Source organism: Lagenorhynchus albirostris, chromosome 4, assembly GCF_949774975.1.
Source record: "Lagenorhynchus albirostris chromosome 4, mLagAlb1.1, whole genome shotgun sequence".
NCBI classification, from domain to species: domain Eukaryota; kingdom Metazoa; phylum Chordata; class Mammalia; order Artiodactyla; family Delphinidae; genus Lagenorhynchus; species Lagenorhynchus albirostris.
In genome coordinates this window covers 35,922,668-35,939,802 of record NC_083098.1, presented here as the reverse complement: position 1 = coordinate 35,939,802, position 17,135 = coordinate 35,922,668, and the positions used below count along the sequence as shown (strand labels likewise).

Below are 17,135 nucleotides of genomic sequence, written 5' to 3'. Positions count from 1 at the left end.
ACCAAGGGGGGAAAGCGGGGGTGGGGGTGGTGGTGGGATGAATTGGGAGATTGGGATTGACATATATACACTAATATGTATAAAATAGATAACTAATAAGAACCAGCTGTATAAAAAAGTAAACTGAAATAAAATTAAAAAAAAATAAAGTCTGTCTTGTCTGATGTACATTTGCTACCCCAGCTTTCTTTTTCATTTGCATTTATGTGGAATATTTTTTCCATCCCTTCATTTTTAGTCTGTGTGTGTCTTTAGATCGGAAGTGAGTCTCCTATAGGTAGCATATAGATGGGTCTTGTTTTTTAATCCATTCAGCCACTCTGTCTTTTGATCAGAGCAGTTTGTTCATTTACATTTAAAGTAATTATTGACAAGTATGTACTTATTGCCATTTTGTTAATTGTTTTCTGGTCATTTTTTTGGTTCTCTTTTGTTCATTTTTTCTTTTGCTCTACTCTCTTGTGACTTGATGACTCTCTTTAGTGTTATGTTTGGACTCCTTTCTTTTTCTCCTTTTTCTTTGTGTGTGTGTATACATCTATTAAAGGTTTTTGGTTTATTACCATAAGGTTCATATATAACAACTATGTGTATCTATATACGTGATTACTTTGAGGATCTCTTCAGTTCTAATGCATTGTAACAACCCTGTATTTTTACTTCCACCTCCTCATATTTAATGTTTTTGATGTCATGTTTTACATCTTTTCGTTTTGTGTATTCCTTAATTATTTATTGTGGATATAGATGATTTTACTACTTTTGACTTTTAACCTTCCTTCTATCTTTATAAGTTGTTGATCTACGACTTTTACTATATGTTTGCCTTTACCAGTGAGAATTTTCCTTTCCTAATTTTCATGTTTCTAGTTGTGGTCTTTTCTTTTTCACTTAGAGAGATTCCTTGAACGTTACTTGTAAAGCTGGTTTAGTGGTGCTGAACTTTTTAAGCTTTTGCTCGTCTGCAAAGCTCTTTCTCTGTCCTTCAAATCTGAATGAGAGTCTTGCAGATAGAGCATTTGTGGTGTACATTTTATCCTTTCATCACTTGAAATATATCATGGCCGTCCTCCTGGCCTGTTAAGTTTCTGCTGAAAAGTCAGTTGACAGTCTGTGGGCATTCTCTTGCTGCTTTTAAGATTTTCTCTTTATCCTTAATTTTTGCCATTTTAATTATAATGTGTTGTGGTCTGTGGACCTCTTTCAATTCTTCTTGTTTGGGACTCTGTACTTCCTCTACCTGGATGTCTGTTTCCTTCCCTAGGTTAAGGAAGTTTTCACCTGCTATTTCTTCAAGTTAAGTTCTCTGCCCTTTTCTCTCTTCTTCTGGTACCCCTATAATGTGAATGTTAGTACACTTGATGTTGTCCCAGAGGTCTCTTAAACTACCCTCATTTTTTCAAATTCTTTTTTTTCCTGTTCATCTTGGGTGATTTCCACTAGTCTGTCTTCCAGATTGCTATTCCACTTCTCTGTATCATCTAATATACTGTTCATTAATTCTAGGGTTTTTTTTTTTTTTTTTTCTGGTTATTTTATCTTCGGGTCTGTTTGGGGTGTCTTTGTATTTTCTAACTACTTATCAGTTAAAATTCTCACTGTGTTCATCCAATTCTTCTGCCAAGTTTGTGGAGCATCTTAATGTTCATTACCTAGAATTCTTTATCAAGTAGATTGCTTTTCTCCATTTCATTTAGTTCTTTTTCTGAGGTTTTCTCTTGTTCCTTTGTTTAGAACATATTTTGCTCTCTCATCATTTTGCCCAATTTTCTGTATTTATTTCTATGTATCAGGTAGGTTGGTTAAGTTTCTGGATCTTGGAGAGGTGGCCTTATGCAGTTGACATCCTGTGGGGCCCAGCAGCTCACTCCCCTCCTGTTCAGAGCTGTATGCTCTAGGGGTACCCCCTGTGTGGGCTGTGTGACCCCTTCTGTTGTGGTGGGAAGAGTACTGTGGGTGGTCTGGTAGGCAGGGCTGGCCCCTGGCCTGGTTGGCTGCCAGACTGTGCCTTGCACAGTGGCTGTGGTCAGGCAGGGTGGGGTAGGCTTCACATGTGGCTGTCTGCATGGTCTGGTTGGGGCATACAGCTGCTGCCAGCCCACTGGTGGGCAGGTAAGCCCCTGGCACTGATAGTCTATAGGGTGGACCCCAAAATGGCACTTGCTAGCACCAGTGTCCTTGTGGTAGAACGAGCTCCCCACAATGGCTGCCACCAGCATCAGTGACCCCAGGGTGAGCTCTTGCCTCTCTGGGAGGCTCTCTGAGATCAGAAGATAGGTCTGACCCAGGCTCCTTTCAAACTACTGCCTCTGTTCTGGGTCTCAGAGTATATGAGGTTTTGCACACACCCTTAACAGGTGAGTCTCTGTTTCCTACAGCCCTCTTGCTCTCATGTAGCCAAGCCCTTCTGGCCTTCAAAGCCGGATGTTCTGGGAGCTTGTCTTCTCGGTATAGGATTCCTGGACTGGGGAGCCCAATGTGGGGCTCAGAACCCTTGCTCTTTGGGGAGAATCTCTGTAATTGTGATTATCATCTTGTTTGTGGGTTGCTGACCTGGGTGAGTGGGTCTTGACTAGGTCATGTCATTGCCCCTTCTATCCTTCTCATTGTGGTTCCTTTTCTATGTCTTTAGTTGTGGGAAATCTCGGCTAGTCTTCAGGTCATTCTCATTTATAGTTGCTCTGTGAGTTGTTGTAATTTGGTGTGCCTGTAGGAGCTGGTGAGCTCCAGGTCTTCCTACTCTGCCACCTGGCCACACCCTCCCTTAACCTCATTCTTAAAAAAACAAAATTTAAGCATACAGTACTGTACAAGGATATGAAGTTATTATCTGTTCCAACAATGAGCTTATAATCTTAGTTTATTGGTAGGACAAATAAATACTTGTAAATACATATACAGTTATAGAAAAAAAGCACAAACACAAATCTATTCATACTTTAGAAACTTAAATATATCCTGGGCCTAACATTTTGCTAGATAATTCAAGGAATACAAAACAATATTAGCGTGACCCAGTCCGGGAGGGTCCCACGTGCCATGGAGCAGCTGGGCCTGTGGGCCATGGCCGCTGGGCCTGCACCTCCGGAGCCTGTGCTCCGCAGCGGGAGAGGCCACAGCAGTGAGAGGCCCGTGTACCGCCAAAAAAAAAAAAAAAAAAAATAGCATACTTCCTGCCCCACTAGTTTATTATATCACTGGGGAAATGAGATGTGCACACTTTAAATACGTAATAGTTTATGGAAGATCTGTGTGTGCAAAGGAGTAATACAGATGGTGAGGACTGTGATGGGCAGCATTGAGAGAAGGGGATCTGACATTTCTTGAAACATAATGAATGTAAAGGTTTTCACAGATGAAGAAAAGTGCAAAAAGCAATGTGGAGAGAATGGGCTTAGTGTTTGGGAGTAGAGAGCAGTCTGGAGGCACCTCACTCTTCAGCCTATTACATACTGGCTGTTCTGAACTGAATTAAATAATCAAGGATTTAGGAAAGATAGTAGAGGGGCCATGAGCCAAGTTGGGCAAGTGATTTGGGGAGGGTGCCTTCAGCTGAGGCTGATTCGAAAAGTTGAAATGGGATTAGTCAAATTTTTATGTCGTGGATTCACTTCAGTCTTTTGGTTTACATCTTATTTATTACTCCTGGAGTCTTTTCTAAACAGAATCTCTAGTTTGCAAAAGGAGTATTTGATCTGCATTGGCCTAATTTAGGAATTCACTAGTAAAGTGCTGCCCCTGTAAGTGACCTTCCTTCAGGTGACACTGTTATTGCCACTTCCTTGTCAGAGTTGCTGGATCTTTGGGATCATTAATCACTTCATCAATCTGGGCTTCAGTTTCCTCTTCTGGAAAATGGGGATGATAATATTTACTTCCTAGGATTCTTATAAAGATTAAGTGAGATCATGTATGTTAGCCCTTTATTTGGCACATAGGAAATGTTCAATTAATGTTGGCAGTAATTATCATGATTATCATTATTATTTTTTACCCTCAATTCCTAAATGTCTTTATATTGTAAGAATATAAGATTGAAAACGTCTTACACACAGACTCTTTTTGATAAATGTTTTATTTTCCAGTTACAAAATGTAGTGATTAACTTACAATTACAAGATCAGGGTTAGTTTCCTTTCCCTTCAAAAGATGATACTTAGAGTCTGCAGACTCCCTGAGCCTTCGACATCCAGAGACGTGGATGCTGGAGATGGGAGATCTCATTATGTCTCTATTTTTCTTCTCTGTTTACTTAAGAATCTGAACTATATTTCAGCTTCCCTCTTTTCTTTCTTTTCTCTCTTTTTCTTTTTTTTTTTGCCTAATGGTTCTCACCTCTTCATGTTTCAGCGAACATGCAATTTCTGAATAAGTGAGTTTTGCTTAATGATGGGAATGAGGCCCTGAAGATGTCTTGATTCTATAAGTATTCCTAAGTATGTATCTCAGTTAACTGGTGGGTGGGTCCTTGCAGTTCAGCCTGTTTCTGCCTGAGAATACTTGGTCAAATCTTAGATTGCTAGGTGCTAAAGTAGATACAAAATAGGGATTCTGTGTTAATTTCTGACACATATAAAATGTGAAGTGAGTACCTCAATTGTGATTTTTTTTTACAACTTTATTGAGGCATATTTTATGTTGTAGTGTTCAGTGAGTTTTAGTAAATTTACTGAGTAGTACTTCCATCACCATAAATCAACTTTAGAACATTTTTGTTCCCACATAATAATTTTGAGGTTCATCCATGTCATAGTATGTATCATCTGTCTGTTCCTTTTTATTGCTAAGTAGATTCCATTGTATGAAAATGGCACATTTTGACTATTCATTTACCAGCTGATGGACATTTATGTTGTTTCCAATTTTTGGCTATTAAGAATAATGCTGGGGACTTCCTTGGTGGCGCAGTGGTTAAGAATCCACCTGCCAATGAAGGGACATGTGTTTGATCCCTGGTCCGGGAAGATCCCACATGCCGCGGAGCAGCTAAGCCTGTGAGCCACAACTACTGAGCCTGTGCTCTAGTGCCTGCAAGCCACAACTACTGAGCCTGCGCACCACAGCTACTGAAGCCTGCGTGCCTGGAGCCCGTGCTCCACTACAAGAGAAGCCACTGTAGTGAGAAGCCCGTGCACTGCAACGAAGAGTAGCCCCTGCTTGCCACAACTAGAGAAAGCTCACGTGCAGGAATGAAGACCCAATGCAGCCAAAATTGAAATAAAAATTAAAATAAAGAATAATGCTGCTATGAATTCATGTGCAGTTCTTTGTGTGGACAGATGTCTCATTGTGGTAGATACCTATGTGTGGAATTCCTGGGTCATATGGTAAATTTATATTTAACTTTTAAAAAATTGCTATGCTATTTCCCCAATTGGCTGCATCATTTTATATTCCTATGTTATGTATGACTGTTCCCCTTTCTCTACATCCTTGCCAACGCTTGTTGCTATCTTTTTTTTTTTCCAATTGTGGTCATTCTAATGGGTGTGAAATGGCATCTCTTATAGTTTTAACTTGCACTTCCCTAATGACTAATGATGTTGAGCATCTTTTCATTTGCTTATTAGTAAGCTAGACTTTTATGATTCTTCAACAATGGATGCTATTTACCTTTCTGGCAATCTTTGTTCATTTTCTTCTTTTGAATCCACTAAATAGTCAGCAGTTTGGCAGAGATTAGATTAGATTTTTTACCTAAAGAAGACATGAAAATCTGGTCTAGGTGGTTTAGTGTACATATATTCATTTAAGATTTGCTAGACTGTGAGCCCATTGTTTATCTGTTTTCCTGGTCTGAAGTCCTATTATGTTTATATTATCTGTCATAAAAAATATGGCGAGGCCCACAAGTAGACCTTGGCATGCTTCCACCCCATCACACACCGTGATGTTTGTGTACTCTGGCTCAATGATCAGCAGTAAGCAGAAGTGTCTGCAGTGGCACAGGGCTGCCTTGTACTCCTGTTATTCCCTGTGACTCGCCTATTAGGAAATGGGGACTCTACAGATATTCTTTTTGGCCCTTGTTTTTCATCTCCCCTAAACTGTAGGTGAATTTTTCATTCAAACTATATCACCTAAAAAAGAATTCTGTTACTCATTGTAGTTCCAAGTATTTGGGTAGAAGAAGGGAGGTGAAAAGTAATTCTGTGATGTAGTCACAGGTTTTTCTCTTGTGAAATACGGGCCAATTTAGATCAAGGCCAGGTTGTTTAACTGTTACTTGAGAAAGAATAAATCAAATTGCATTCTTGTGTTTTTATTTATTTATTTTATCATCCTTGTTTGGTTTGGTTTGTTTTGGTTTTTTTTGGTCATGCCACGCGGCATGCGGGATCTTAGTTACCCTACCAGGGATCGAACCCATGCCCCCTGCGAAGGAAGCATGGTCCCTTAACCATGGACCTCCCGGGAAGTCCTGAGTTCTTGTGTTTTTAAATTACTTGTTTGTGTACAAATGTGGCATTTAAAATGCCATTTTTCTTAACAAATATATTTGAGACTTCTGTGGTGCCACAGGCTATAAAATATCTGAAATCTAGTGAGAAATACTGTATTTTTATTTTCACTCTTCTTTTTTGGGGGTGCTTTTTGATCATTTCTTTTGTCACATTGAACATGATTTAGTAAGGTAGAATAGGAAAAGATAGATTATCATTTGAATGATTAAGATGTGAGATATTTTAAAAGTTGTGTGCATGTTGTATTTGTCTAAGATTTGTGCTTTCCTTCATGAAGGAGTACTCATTGAGCATCTTCTGTGTGCTAGGCGTTATCCTAGGCTTTGGGGAGAGGAGGAATGGTTAGAGAGGAAACATAAAGAAAAGGTAATTTCTTATATCGCTGACTGCTGTGAAGAACATTAAATGGGGCATTGCACATAAAGTGCATATAACTTTAGTCTGCATATAACAGAAAACTCCCCTTAAGCTGGTTTAAGTAGCAAGGAAATATATTCTCTCATAACTGGAAAATAGGCTGGGCACCAGGTATGATCGGATCATCAGGGATCCTCTTCCTTCTGTCTCGCCACCCGGCTGTCCTCACTAAAAATTTTATCCTATGGTTGCTTCCCCCATTAATGCAAGATGTCTACGAGAGTGGACCCAACATCTTGAGGAAGGAGAGGGGTTGTCTCTTTCCAATTTTTCTTTTAGGAACTGGGAGACCTGTTCTAGAAGTTACTCAAACTAGAGCCAAACTGGCGGGGTAATGTAGTTACCATGTTTGCCTTAGATTAGTTGTAGAATTGGGGAATTATGTACCATGCCACCATAGCCAGTGCCTGGCAGGGGCATTCGGGTCATCTTGCCAGAATGAAGATACCATTGTGTGAGTAGCTTCTTTGTAACCTGAGACTAATAATGAGCAAAAGGGCAACAATGATTGGAGTAGGTGACAAGTATAACTTGAAGAGTAATGGAATAAAATTTATTTATTAAATGTGGCTGTAAACTTGTCATTCAATTCTTAGGGTTTCAACATAGTATAAAGTGTACTGTATTATATTTCTATTATTTTTTCAATTTATGTGCTGAGCAGTAACTGAAATTAGAGTCACATGAGTTTTTAATTGATCCTAGGGTTTGCTCTCTTAAACCTATTCACTTTTTAGAACTTCAGAATGGGTAAATACAGTCACTAGTTTGTTCTGGGCTTCAGGAGTCCTGATTAAGTTCCTTGAGATGGAGTTGTTTCTATCCATACATGTGTCCGCAAGCTTTTACGATTTGGAGGACTTCATTTCTTTTCTCAAAAACAGTAGAGATGGTGCAGTGTTCATTAGTGAAAGTGCTTAGCTCGGCTGTATAGTGGATGTTCAATAAATGTTTGTTGACTGAAATCCTTCAGAGCTAGAATACCCATATTCAAGACTAACTTAAGTGTTAGTAATTGTGTTAAGTAAAGGTGCTACATTTAAAATTGGCACTTGTTTTACTTTTCGCTTTTCTAGTCATTCATTCAAACAGCCATTATTTATTGGGTATCTACCATATGTCAGGCACTGTGGGATACAGAGGTAAGAAAGACGTCATCCCTGCTCTCAGGAAGCTCAAGAATCCAGGTGGGGAGAACCAGATATTATTATGACAGAGTGGATTTGCAGGAGGTAACCTAGGGTGAGAACCTAACCCAGCCTTGGGTCATCAGCAGGCAAGGCTGCTTGGAGAGGTTCCAGCTGAATCTCGAAGAATATGTGTGGGGAATGAGGGCATGAGGAGACAGAGATGAGGAAGCTCGACCGAGGCATCGAGGTAGGAAATTGCTGGGTGTGTATGGGAAACTACACAAAGTTCCTTTCTTATATAAATTAAGACTAGAAGTGGGAGAGAGAGTGTGGAGGCTGGATAGTGAGGCAGGGGTGGGACATGGACAGGCCTGCATGCCTGGACTGGGAGTAGCTGAAGGCTTTTGAGTGCCATGGTCAGATGTGTGGAGTCCATCCTGGAGGTGAGGAAGAAGGAAGAGGTGGCACAGTGGCAGTAGGGATGGAGAGGAGGTGAGGGTGGCGATATTTGTGTGGATATCATAGTATAGCTTCAGTTCTATAATACATGATCAAACACAGGAGAAGAACACTAAGACAGGAAGTTAAAAAAATGTTATGAGATTAAACTCTTTACAGTATCACTGGGTATCTTTTAAAAATTCATTATCAGGAATTCCTTGGCGGTCCAGTGGTTATGACTTGGCGTTTTCACTGCTGTGGGCCTGGGTTCAGTCCCTAGTAGGAGAACCAAGATCCCACAAGCCACATGGCACGGCCAAAAAAAGAAAGAAAGAAAAACAAAACTCATTATCAAAAATAAATCTCTATAAACACAGCAAAGGACAGAAGTAAGATAATATTTAACAACTAGAATTAGCTCTAAGTAGCTTTTACAGCTCTCTTTGGTACGTGTTTTGGTTTTTCATAGTTATTGGAATTTTTAAACTATTAACACAGTCTGCGGCAAGCTATTTGTTTTTGTAAATTAATATGAAAAATAAAGATTAAAGCATTTCCTTTTTTTTTTTTTTTTTTTTTTTTTTGCAGTACGTGGGCCTCTCACTGTTGTGGCCTGTCCCGTTGCGGAGCACAGGCTCGGACGCACAGGCCCAGTGGCCACGGCTCAAAGGCCCAGCCGCTCCGCGGCATGTGGGATCTTCCCGGACCGGGGCACGAACCCGTGTCCCCTGCATTGGCAGGCGGACTCTCAACCACTGCGCCACCAGGGAAGCCCCAAGATTAAAGCATTTCTAAAGCAGTGTGTGATAGAGATAGAATTTGTTGGAAGTAGGTACAGTTTTCTTGGGAGAGAAAGAATTAATATTAAAAATGACACTTAAGGAATGTGAATCAGCACAGTGCATCTTATAGCAATACCTTAAAAACTATAATATTAAAAACTCCTTGGCAGAGAACTTATAATTTTTCAGTCATACATGTAGATTAAAGTCAAACTTGTTTTTGTCTAAATCATGCCTAAGTCCTGAGGAGTGAATTCCTTGAGAACTAAGTACATGGCTTTATGCTTGTGTGGCCCCGGGCCCTGTGGGGCTTTGCACATCGCCGGGGCCCTAGAGATGAATTAGAGTGGCCTCTCGCTAAAGTCCAAGTGGGAATTACCAAAGTGTCCTCACTTTACCACAAAAGAGCTTTCAGATGACACAAATCCCATCTAGCTACAAGATCCAGAGAGACTAGGACAGAGGAAGGTGCCTTATATGTACATGAAGAATTATGTTTCCATATTCCTCGACCTTGCTTTTTTTACCCTTTTCTTTAAGGGGGAAAAAAACATGCTTTCCCCTTTTTCATGAAAGGAAAAAAAAAGAACCCCAAAACGTGCTGAGGCAGCAGATACATAGCCCAATCCCTTGTCTTCCTGCTATATAGACATATAACAGGAGCATATCATCAATTTTCTCTCTTCCCTTGTAATACCAGTGGATGTTTTCCCCCCTGGGAAGTAGCATAATAGTTTTTCAGATATTTTAGCTCTTAGGAGAACAGCTTTTTTTGAGCTTTTGTCAGAGACAATCTCCAGGGAAGCAGGTAGTTACTAATACTTCACTAATATTATTTCTCTCTTCCCAGTGTTTATGTTTGCAAAGGAATTTTGTATAATTATGGATTCCTATAGCCTTTTCTGATAATTTATGGTCACTGACAGTATACTGTACCTGAAAAAGAAATGAACTTTCAAGAAATCTTGAGGCCATTGTGTTGTTTTTCTAACAGGTGAGGGATGGTGGCATTGTTTTTCATATTTCCTTTATCTTTGAAACCTGATGAATGTAGAACTAAACCTTTTTGCTAAGGTGTCCCCTAACACTCAACATTATTTTTAGACTGTCTTGTTTTTAATTGAGTTTTCTTTCCCCATTCAATTGCTCATGTTTCCCTATTCTTGGGCCATTTTATGTGCGCACATATGTGCCCAAACCTGCTTCTAACTCTCCATGAGTCCCCTGGGTTTAGGGGCCATCCCTTCTCTTTTCTGCTTCCCCGTTTCTTTATACAAGAGAGGATCTTATTTATGATCCCTGAATGCTTAACTAGTTCAGTGGATAGTAAGAGGGAGGTCTTGTACCACTTATTTAGCAGGCAGTGATGTAGAAGGCCATCTGGCTTTAGTAATAAATACTGGTATGGAAATGACTTCAAGATGAAGTTGCTGCAGATGACAAATAGGAACGGAACTTGGGCTAGAAGGCCCATTGCCATCTGCCTTGGCCATTGACTCACCTCTTTAACACCCCTCTTTTGTCTTTCATTTCCTGGGCATCTTCTGTAATTTGTGTTCTTATTGTTTCCTATCTGAGAGGTGTGTCTTCCCAGAGGGCAGGGGCAGGCACTGGCGTGCTTGTGAGTGAGTACCAGGAACTTGGAAGTTAGCCTCACGGGGTAACGCTGTGTTCTAGTCTTGAATAGAAAGTCAAAAGGAAAAGAAACTGCTCTAAAGCATTGTCAACTAAAAAAATGAACAACCTAGAAGCTGCGAATTATGCTTTATTCAGCGGACTTTCGGAGGACTTCACCCCAGGAGGCAGCCTCTCAGATCTCTCTGAGGGACTGCTCCAAAGAGGTCAGGGAGGAGCCAGAATATGTAGGAGTTTTTGCAAAAGAACCAGGTAGTCGGAACATCAAAAGATTATTGTCAATTAAAGAAAACCGGACGAGTTAATAAATTTAGCACTTTTCTACGTATGGGAAGATAACAAGCATCTAGGCTCATTGAAATCATTCCTTTGATACACACCTTAACTATCTAGGACCAGTATCCTATTTTTTTTTCCCATTCTGAATCCCCTCATGTGCACAGTCTGGGGTGGCCTGCAATGGCTGATGGCTGCAACATCCTTTGTTTACTGCTATGGCAGGTGACATTCTTTGTCCACACATTGGACCAAAAAAAGGCATGGACCGCATTGGGTCCTGAACCTATAATTCTACAGGTATTAAGAGTTCATGCAGTTGGACACGTGGCATATTCATCGCCATGATGTGATTTCCAGGTACAAGTGGGTAACAGAAGTACCTTGTATGGTTTCCTCAGGTAAGCTTTTAGGGGAGGTAGGGGAATGTTGTAGGCCTGCTGAAGTGGCTGACCATGTTGCCTCCTGAATACAGTGAGTGCCCATCTGACTAGGTTTTGGTCTTCCTGCTGGGTGTCTGCTGCAGCGTCAGCCTTGCTCCTTGTGTTTCAGGTGAGATGAGTGAGAGCCGAGCAAAGAGAGTTCGAATCAAGGAGGTGGACGGCTGGACCCTGAGGATGCTGATTGACTATGTTTATACGGCAGAGATTCAGGTGACAGAAGAGAATGTACAGGTAAGGGTGACACCTCATATCACTTGGTCCTTTACACATGTCAGTGTTCTAATGCAACAGGGCATACCTATACATAGACACTTTGTACCAAAGTAATAGGATTTGTTGTTAAAACTGTATTTCTAGGAGACATTATAATGATTATAGCTTTATAATAATGTTCCTGATTTCAGTATCTTTTATATTCTCAAAGTTCTAAGATACAAATCCTTTAGTTCTCTGAATGATGCTTGTTATTTTATGAAGACACGGTCATGTTCATTTATAACTACAGTGCTACCCATATTTTCCTTTATTCCCTAGAAGGTTAAGTCTGTAAAGGGTGTTTTTGGCAGCCAACAGCCTTTACTTCTTTGACTATTTCAGCATCCTCTATTAGTGATTCTAGATTTTAGCTAAAAGTTGGCATCGCACTTCTCTTACTTTCTATAAGGAACAAATGTTTTATATATATGATGTAAATGTTTAACTAATAGAGGTAGATGTGGAGTAGAAAGTGAAAGTCCCTCTTTAAAACTGTACTTCTCTTCGCACTCACCAATCCCACACTCTGTGATTTACTCTCTTTCCCCATAGGGTAGCCTCTGTTATCTGTTTGGTGTTAATCTTTAAGAACATTTTCTATGCAGTTACACCCACACCCACACCCACACACACACACACACACACACACACACACACAATTTTCTTGACATAAGTATACTTTTACTATACCTGTTGTTCTGTAACTTTGCTTTTTTCACTGAACAAAGTGTCTTGGAGTTCTTTACATGTCAATACATATGAGTCCAGCTCATTCTTTTGTGTGGTGTCCTGTATGTTAATCAGCATATATGATTTTTCACCTTTACAAAAATGTTGCAGTGAATGAACATTTTTATATTTGCATCCAAAAATTTCATGGGATAGATTCCTCAACATGTAATAGCTGGATCAAAAGGTACATTCATGTTTTAATTTCTGATAGGTATGCCAAATTGCCATCTAAAAGTTTGTATTTATTTATACTCCTTCCAATAGGTAGACTGTATTTTGAGGACAGCAAAAAGAACTAGGACTAACTTCTTAAGAAATAATCTCTAAATTCTACTTGTACAAATAGGAAATCTTTTGTCCCTTGTAGCTAGTTGAAATATGCTGCAAAATATTTGAATTTGGAGACTGAAATCTTTTCACTTTAACTTGTTAGAGCATGCTGTTATTAAATCTTAAATACTGGCAGTGATAAGGCCTCCTGGTGATCCTTAGATGGCCTCAGTTAACCTCTGCTTGGAAGTCCCATTCATGAGGTAAAGCATTTGAAAAGCCTTGGTTGATCCTGAAGTCATGTACAAAGGTGTGAATCAGATGCTATGTGAACCTTTTTTTAACATGGAGGAAAATGTTTGGTACGTGTCATCTCATTCTGGTCTTTTCTGTACAGGTGTGCTATTTGCTGGATTCTGGGGCATTGGTTTCAACAAGACCCTTACCTTGGGTTTCGTTTGCTCCTTGTTTTTATTCATTTGAGTGCCTGAGTCTCACTGTACCCTATATCTGACCTTCAGTAAATGAATTACTGATTGGTTTCTTTGATTCACATAATGTGTCACATGGGGGAAAATTGCAAAAGGTGGTTTAGGCCTACAAGACTGGAGTGTGTGAATTCAGCTCTGAATGCTGTTTGTAGTAGCTCTTGTGGTAGAGACATTGGCCTGTGAGGAACTGGGAGAACGCTTCTCATGTTTCTTTTAATAACTGTCATATTCCAGTCCTGAAGTGTTAGTCATCACACCTCTCAGAAAACCTCTTGCCCTGCCAATTTGCCTTTGTGTATATTGCTAGCTCTTACAGGAATACATTGAAAGAGTTGTACTTGGCAGACTCATTAAATGCTTAACATTCACATTGTTTTTGTTCTTTTTTGGAAGAGGGATGTTTCTTCACTGTAGGGGTATTTTGGTATATAAAGCCTTATTTTATACTCCATTGAAAAATACTTGTTTTGCAAAAGTCAGTTTGGAAATAAAATTGACTAAAATAAGCTACCTTTTCCATAACAAGTATTTTTTAAAATTCTTTCTATTATTCTTATTTTTAAAATTTATTTTATTAATTTATTTTTGGCTGCATTGGGTTTTCATTGCTGCACGTGGGCTTTCTCTAGTTGCGGCAAGCAGGGGCTGCTCTTCGTTGTGTTGTGCGGGCTTCTCATTGCAGTGGCTTGTCTTGTTGTGGAGCATGGGCTTTTTAGGCACACGAGCTTCAGTAGTTGTGGCACATGGGCTCAGTAGTTGTGGCCAGTGGGTTCTAGAGCACAGGCTCAGTAGTTGTGGCGCATGGGCTTAGTTGCTTTGCGGCATGGGGGATCTTCCCGGACCAGGGCTTGAACCCGTGTCCTCTGCATTGGTAGGTGGATTCTTAACCACTGTGCAACCAGGGAAGCCCCATAACAAGTATTTTTTATTGAAATACAGAGTAAGGACTTACCTAAACTGCTGTTTCCTCTAAACTGCTGTTTCCTCTATTTTGTATATTTTTGTCTGTCTGTACTTTGTTAAATCTTTCTTCTAAGTGCTGTTCACCTTAAGGAAAGGAGCAGTTCTGGGGAGGTATCTGTTATTCTTATTAATGTGAAGCTAAAGTTTTAAATGGCCCCAACTAGAAGCTCTGCTCTGAGTGTATCTGCTCTGAGAGTGTTGACAGTGGGGATGGAACTTTCTGTAATTCAAAGGTTTATTGTTGTTGGTATATTTTCTCATTAGACCTAGAATCAAATCTCTTGTCAGGTAACCTCCCTTTTGTACATTTCTGTTTTAGTAATAAAGTAGTCTTAGGATAGCAGGTATCTTAGTCTTCTACTTTGGGACTGCATGTTTTTATGTAGAAGCAAAGTGCCATAGAATGCTGAGGTCCAGCTGTCTTAGAGTCAGTTGGTGACAGAACAGGACCATAACCCTGGTTTCCCTGATTCCTAGTTAAGGGTCCCTTCTGCGATACTATGCAGTCTCCTTATTACACAGATTTAAAATATATATAATAACTGTTTGAAGTGAATGTTGTTAACTTTGAGTCAAAATGAAGGAATGAAATAGTTTGAAAGATTAACTCTAAAGAAGGGACAATTGTCATTTATTATATAAGTAATAGGATTTTAATTCTGGCTGTTTAGGGTTTCCTGATTATTTTTTCTTTTGTTATTGCTGTTGTTTTTTTGTTTTTGTTTTCAAACTTTGATTTTGAGTTTGGATGGTTGCTTTTAATTATGGTAATGTTGGGGAATAATTTGAGCCAAATGAATTTGTTTTTTTTTTTTTTAAAGAGAAATAAAAGGAGAATACATATTTTACCATGACCACACTTTTAATTGAATATTTTTGCTGTTGTTGCTGTTGAATAATTTAAATTACTTGTGTTTAAAGTATCCAATCAAATTTTATAAACTTTATATATATGGGACCAGAGAAAATAAAGCCAAAGTCTACTATAAAAGGAGGTAAACTTTTTTGGGGTCATGGACTCCTTTGAGAAGCTAATGAAAAACTGAACTCTTTCCCAAGTAAAGGGCACTAAAGTATATATGCATGAAGTTTGACATACATGTTCAGAGAATGCATGTACTTTGTCTCCTCCCACCTTCCCCATTAAGAATACTTGACTTTTTGTGTATGTTTGTATGTGTGTATTTGAAGGGTTTTCACATGGGTTTATCTTCAACTGTGTGCTAGGCATTTTACATATGTCTTAGTTGATATTCACCAGTATATTAGATAGGTATTACTCTATTTTGCAAATGAGGAAGCTCAGAAAGGTTAAGTAATTAGTTCAGCATCACACAGCAACTATTAAGTTGTCATTAACTACTAGTGTTATTGAAAAAGAGAGTTTGTATATTCAAAAATAAAAGTACATTTATAACTGAAAAACATTTTTTCAATATCACCAAAATTATTGAAGGTTTATTATTCTTCATTTGATGTGTTGATGAACATTTTGGAGAATCCTAAAGGATCTTGAGTTTTTTAAAACATTTACTTTATTGCTAAATTTGTGGTTTTGTTACATATGTTTTTACTTCTCAGCTTTTGGGCATTTGTTTTGGCTTGCTAAAAGTAGATAAGAGTTTTTCACCTGATGTAAGTGTGAAAAACTAAGGTAAGGCTATTAATAGTACCAATGTAAGTAAATGATCTTATTCCCAAATTAATATTATAAGTGTTCATCTATAGGTTCTGTCTATATTAGAACTTTTATCATCTCAGAATTGAAGAAGCATCTGATAATTTTGAATGGATGTGTTTTAAACAGTTCATGAACTGTTTAAACTTTTATGTTGCATAAACTGGAATTATTTGAGATAGAAAGTCTCATCTCTTTAAAAAAAGAGCAGAATTTATTTATTTTTTAATATCTTTGTTGGAGTATAATTGCTTTACAATGTAGAGTTAGTTTCTGCTGTACAACAAAGTGAATCAGCTATACATGTACATATATCCCCATATCCCCTCCCTCCTGAGCCTCCCTCCTATCTTTTCTGTCCCACCCCTCTAGGTGGTCACAAAGCATTGAGCTGATCTCCCTGTGCTATGCAGCAGCTTCCCACTAGCTATCTGTTTTACAATTGGTAGTGTATATATGTCAGTGCTACTCTCTCACTTCATCCCAGCTTCCCCTACCTGCCCTGTGTCCTCAAGTCCGTTCTCTACGTCTGCCTCTTTATTCCTACCCTGCCACTAGGTTCATCAGTACTGTCTTTTAGATTCCATATATGTGCATTAGCATATGGCATTTGTTTTTCTCTTTCTGACTTACTTCACTCTGTATGACAGATTCTGGCTCCATCCACCTCATTACAGATAACTCACTTTCGTTCGAAAAAGGAACAGAATTTAAACAAGAGTTTTTCAAGAGATAGTTAAAATTAATTATTGGTAATAAACACACTAGAGTGTTTAACACAACCTCAGTACAGTAGAAAATCGAAGGTCGTGTGTCCATTTCCTTGGTGGTGTAGGGCAGGGTGTTTGTTGTTTGAGATGGGACCAGAAGTGACAGCAGTGTGTCATTGTGGAGCCTTCTACCCCTGAGGGCTCCTGAAAGGAGGGCCTCGTAGGAGGGGCTTCCATGATAGGAGTCCTGTTGATATGGTTGACCACTTAATCAAAAAAAGGCTGAAGGGGAGAAACGGTTAAAAAAGAGTACTTGTATACCCTAAATATTTTATTTTAACCCCAAACATGTAACTGTACAGTTGTATGCTAGTCTTTTGTTGTAAAACTAAGTATGGCCCACTGCTTGGAGAGCCACACGCTTGTTCTTGCACATACCACACCACAC

The 17,135-nt window shown here is 39.2% G+C and overlaps 1 protein-coding gene across 6 annotated transcripts in view; it reads left to right on the top strand.

Moving 5' to 3' along the window:
* The window catches only part of KLHL2 (kelch like family member 2), a 115,067-nt gene that overhangs the window by 30,948 nt on the left and 66,984 nt on the right, over window positions 1-17,135 (top strand). For 5 of the 6 annotated variants that reach the window (XM_060147828.1, XM_060147831.1, XM_060147830.1 and 2 more), the window contains one exon: window positions 11,698-11,819. The exons of the other annotated variant lie outside the window; for it this stretch is intronic. In XM_060147828.1, the coding sequence (XP_060003811.1) occupies window positions 11,698-11,819 (122 nt within the window). The remainder of the gene's footprint in view (window positions 1-11,697; window positions 11,820-17,135) is intronic. 6 annotated transcript variants of the gene reach the window in all.